This window comes from Ciona intestinalis, unplaced genomic scaffold (genome assembly GCF_000224145.3).
Source record: "Ciona intestinalis unplaced genomic scaffold, KH HT000179.2, whole genome shotgun sequence".
In the NCBI taxonomy this organism is placed as follows: Eukaryota; Metazoa; Chordata; class Ascidiacea; order Phlebobranchia; family Cionidae; genus Ciona; species Ciona intestinalis.
In genome coordinates, this window is record NW_004190501.2 from 1,530 (window position 1) to 5,868 (window position 4,339).

A 4,339-nucleotide genomic window follows, 5' to 3' on the forward strand; every position below is an offset into this window, starting at 1 on the left:
CAGTAACGGGTTGTCTAAATTATCAGCCATACATGAAAAAATTCAAAAAAATAATAATCACCCACAAGTCACATACACGGTAACTCATAAGCTGGCACGAGGTGTTAAACCTGTGTGATAACGACTGTCGTTTTCCCGCCAGGTGAGGATAAAGTAAGTTACATTCATTTATTCATTCATTCATGCCATCCCAGGACATTATTTACCTTATATCGCCCCGAATTTGCCAAAATCAACGACGAAAACGAATATCGCGAACAGTTGACAAATATTCTGTTATCTGTACGAGATGCTGGTAAATGTGGCTGCATTAAAGAATCGCTACACAAAGAAACGTAAGGATATGTTGTTATATTTCCCATATTAACAATGCTGTTTCAGCTTATACTACAAGACTTGAGAAATTATTTTTTTACTTTAGTGCAGCTATTTGTTAAGCTCATTTCGACCAGTATGATTTAGATAGAAGTCATGGTAGTGGAAAATATGTCAAACTACGCAGAGGAGCCAAACCCTGCAAGCTTCTTCCCAAACAGTCAGCATATTTCTCAGCTTCAAAAAGCAACCTAGTTAGGCACCACATACCAAAGGACCGACATAGTTGTCTTGAAGATCTGATAAAACCTGCAGAAAAGTTGCCAGCTTTAATGAAAGGTTAAGTTTCAGCAGTGTTTTTTTACAGCATATTTACTCAGTTTGTTTAACTTGTTTTTTTTATTCATATAAGAGGGTACATTACCACAAGGGCTCAGATTTTTATAAAATGGTATATCAGGAGAAAGACATTTAAATTCCAAAATGTCGGTCAGTTCCGTTTACATGTTAAATCATGAAATTGTGTTCTGGTGAAATTTATCAACATTATACAGGGTTTTACTTAGTTCTGCAGCTTCTATTCACAGCTTCAGAATTTATGGTTCGCCGGTGGACATTAAAAGTTTATCAGTTAGTGACAGTCGCACAGAAACATTATACTACATTTTAAGTATGCCGTAAATGCAAGGATACAGTTACTAAATACAAAAGAATTTGTAGCTTGACATTCACAATTTTACAGCAGGTCTAGAAAATTTGTCAGTGTGTGAAGGTGTTGGTTCGGACTTTATTGGAAGTGGTGAAGGTGTTAATTCACACCCTATGGTTAATTGGAAGGGATCAAACATTTTAACCACATTTTGTTACATTCATTGTCATGCAAAATATGTAAGCATACATTAAACTAAGTACAAAACATAATTCTAACATGAAATGTCTACGAAAATAGCGATTCTCCAACTACCACAATGTGTAAAACCTGCTCTGCACAGGATAATAAGAAACAAACATCAAGTAACAATACTTCGATAGCATTTTCCAACCTCCATGAAATAAGTAATTGTTTTTGGAAACATTTTTTTCAAGTTCGGTTTGCAAATTAAAAAAATGTTGTGTAAACTAATGTAAAAGAATTTTTTAAATGAAATTTTTATTTTTATTGCTTAAAACAAGTAACTGACTAACTGTACAGTTTTAATCAAAACAATTTTTCGTATTTGTTGGGAAAATATAAAAAAAAAATGTTTTTTTTTTGCATAAAAAAAGAAATTGTACTGTTTTAAAGTTAAATTTTTGCAAATTCGTTTTACAAATTAAAACAAACGTTGTGTAAACTAATGTAATAGATTTTTTTATTGCTTTAAACAAGTAACTCTACAGTTTTAATTAAAACAATTTTTAGAATTCGCTTGGAAATATGAAAAAAAAATTTTTTTTTTCAATGATTTGCCATCTCTTCTCTTGATCCGGAATGTTCGTGATATTTGGCAAGGGCAGGCAGGAATAAAACTATGGTGCCTACCAACGATACAAAGAGAAAAACAGCCAGAAATATTCTGTCCATCACCATGGCGGCATACATCCATTCCTCCTTTTCCTGTAATAATTTAGTTTAAAAATTAACTTAGTGGGGCATATAAAAACATCTTAATTAAAGGCAATTAAGGTGCGTCAACTTATAGATGGTAAACACCTGTCTAAAATAAACAGAATATAAACTTAGTGCGGTCTAAAAAAGCCTTAAATTTCAAATAAAATGTCATTTAACCTAGAGGCGAAGAGGTTAAAAAAGATTGCTTCAATTATTTTACAACCTCAAGTTGTTTATTTTAACTTTTAAAACTGAATGGACGCAATAAAGGAGAGATATGGCAAGCGTGCTCAATACCCCGTAAGGAGTCTAATATAAATAATGTTTAATAATGTTAGCTCATAGGTTATAACATGTAAATTCTAGTCTAACTAAGTGAACCATTTATGTTGCTGAAACACACACCTTATGCCCGCTTTTCAAATACCAAACATGCAACTGCTGTGCAAACACATATTTCTAACTAAACCTACTCTTCTGTGTCGTACTTTTTTCTTTATTCTCCGAACTAGGAAACGCACACACTGGTAAGCTGTGATCACTTCAGGGTTGGGGTAAGGCCGACTTGACGGTGACGTCCTAAACAAGTAAGAAATAAGGATCAAATATTTACTCCAAAGACTGGTACTACGTATAAATCAAATCAAGCTTTTGTTGCTTATTTTGAGCACTTTTTATTAACCTTTTTTATTGTCGTATATTCCAGCAGCCTTGTTTGTAGCCTACATTCCGAAATCGTAAGTTTTTAATAAACTACGAAAAATTCACCACATTCTGCGGATGCTCTATGTAGCCTATAGGTGAGGTCGTACGGGAATGTTTGCTAGGGTCCCGGGATGTGGGTCAATTGAACTAATACACCAAAAACTTGGCAAGATAAGTTTTTAATTTGTGCCATAATCTTCTCTCCTGGCAAAAACTACTTAGAGTGCATGCTACTTAACCATAGACTGCTGTACGGCGGCGGACATCGGATGGGAACTAAGGGACAGTCGCGACTTTTCTTTCACTTTTTTATACTTATATTGTGTTTTGTACTAAACTTGTTGGCATAGGTAATATTTATATGAAGATACTGAAACCATCGTTATAGGGTATGGAGTTTGATGCAACGCAACGATAAAAAAGTTTTTAGTATTGCGGCATAAGATGGGACATGTTTACTTTTTCCTTTCTCGTTCATTTTGTTATTTTTCCTTCATATCGTCATAAAGAATATTTACAAACCAAAGCCCGTGACTCTAAAATAGGGTTGGTGATTGTTACGAACACGATCAGGAAATATAAAGTGCCAAAAGTAACCTACTTACAGTAAACTTCTAAAAGTATACCTGTCACTTAATGAATTTAAATGACGTTTATTCAAAGAATTTAGTAGGGTGGGGGAAGATGAGACACTTGTCAGTAAAGACATTGTTTTAATTTTCTTTTTGCGGATCCTCATTTAATGACAATCAGGAAAATAAGGTTACAGAATTATTCGACAGTATTATCACGACTTTATAAAACGCCCGTCAAAGCTGATTACTGTTTTTAAATAATAAAAAAAATATGTAAAATAGAAACAGTATACTTTGAACAGGTAAATAAATGCAAAATAGTGAGATGCTATTATTGAATGCATCATAGTAAAGCCGATGATTTGTTTTAGTTTGCGTGTGCGAACGACTAAACTAGTTTGTAGCTTCATAAATCAACCTTGAATATTTCGTACAGTTTGATTTTATCTCATAAACTAGTTTTCATTTAAAAAAAAAACACTGAGATATAAGGAGAAAGAAAATAGACATGGGTCAATATGAGTTTAATTTGAGATAAAACAACCAAAAAATATCGGTTAACGTTATATATATGAAGTTTACATGGCAAAGAAACTAGCAAAGCCTGTTAAATTCGGTAGATTCACTACAAGTTGCAGAATATTACTAATGTAAATATATTTGAATTTAGAGTCCCATCTTCCCCCACATTGTAGTTTTGTATGTTTTCATTGCCAAACTTTTAAAGGTTTGCTTTTAATTTAGTGATTTAAACCTCGGGGGATATTCGAATATAAGATACTGATATAATAAAAAGATAATATTTTGAAAATATATTCGAAATTTGGTCATTTGCACTTGGTGAGAATTTATAAGAAGTGGCTTGTGCCAAACACAGAGTAGTAATACCCAATTTGTAGCAAAAATAAAAACTTTATCAATAGTTATTATCAATTGTCTGTTATTACAAGTTCATATACATTTGTAGGATACAATATTTATCCATTGATGTTCGAACATTACCTGTGGTCGTTCAAACAATGACAATTGTTTTGCAATAATATAATGTATAGGTAACATGTTAAAAACTACAGCAGTAGGGCAAGAAAAAGAATGTTTAGACTTAATTTTCAAAGCGTGCGGTAATATTTCGTGTTATTTACGTATATTCCTA

The 4,339-nt window shown here is 32.7% G+C and overlaps 1 protein-coding gene across 1 annotated transcript in view; it reads right to left on the bottom strand.

The window, feature by feature from the left end:
• Nucleotides 1-1,645: 1,645 nt before the first annotated feature.
• The window catches only part of nachr (neuronal acetylcholine receptor subunit non-alpha-3-like), a 20,254-nt gene continuing 17,560 nt past the window's right edge, over nucleotides 1,646-4,339 (bottom strand). The window contains 2 exon segments of the mRNA NM_001278973.1: nucleotides 1,646-1,912; nucleotides 2,380-2,485. Of these exon segments, the coding sequence (NP_001265902.1) occupies nucleotides 1,754-1,912; nucleotides 2,380-2,485 (265 nt within the window). The 3' untranslated portion in view covers nucleotides 1,646-1,753.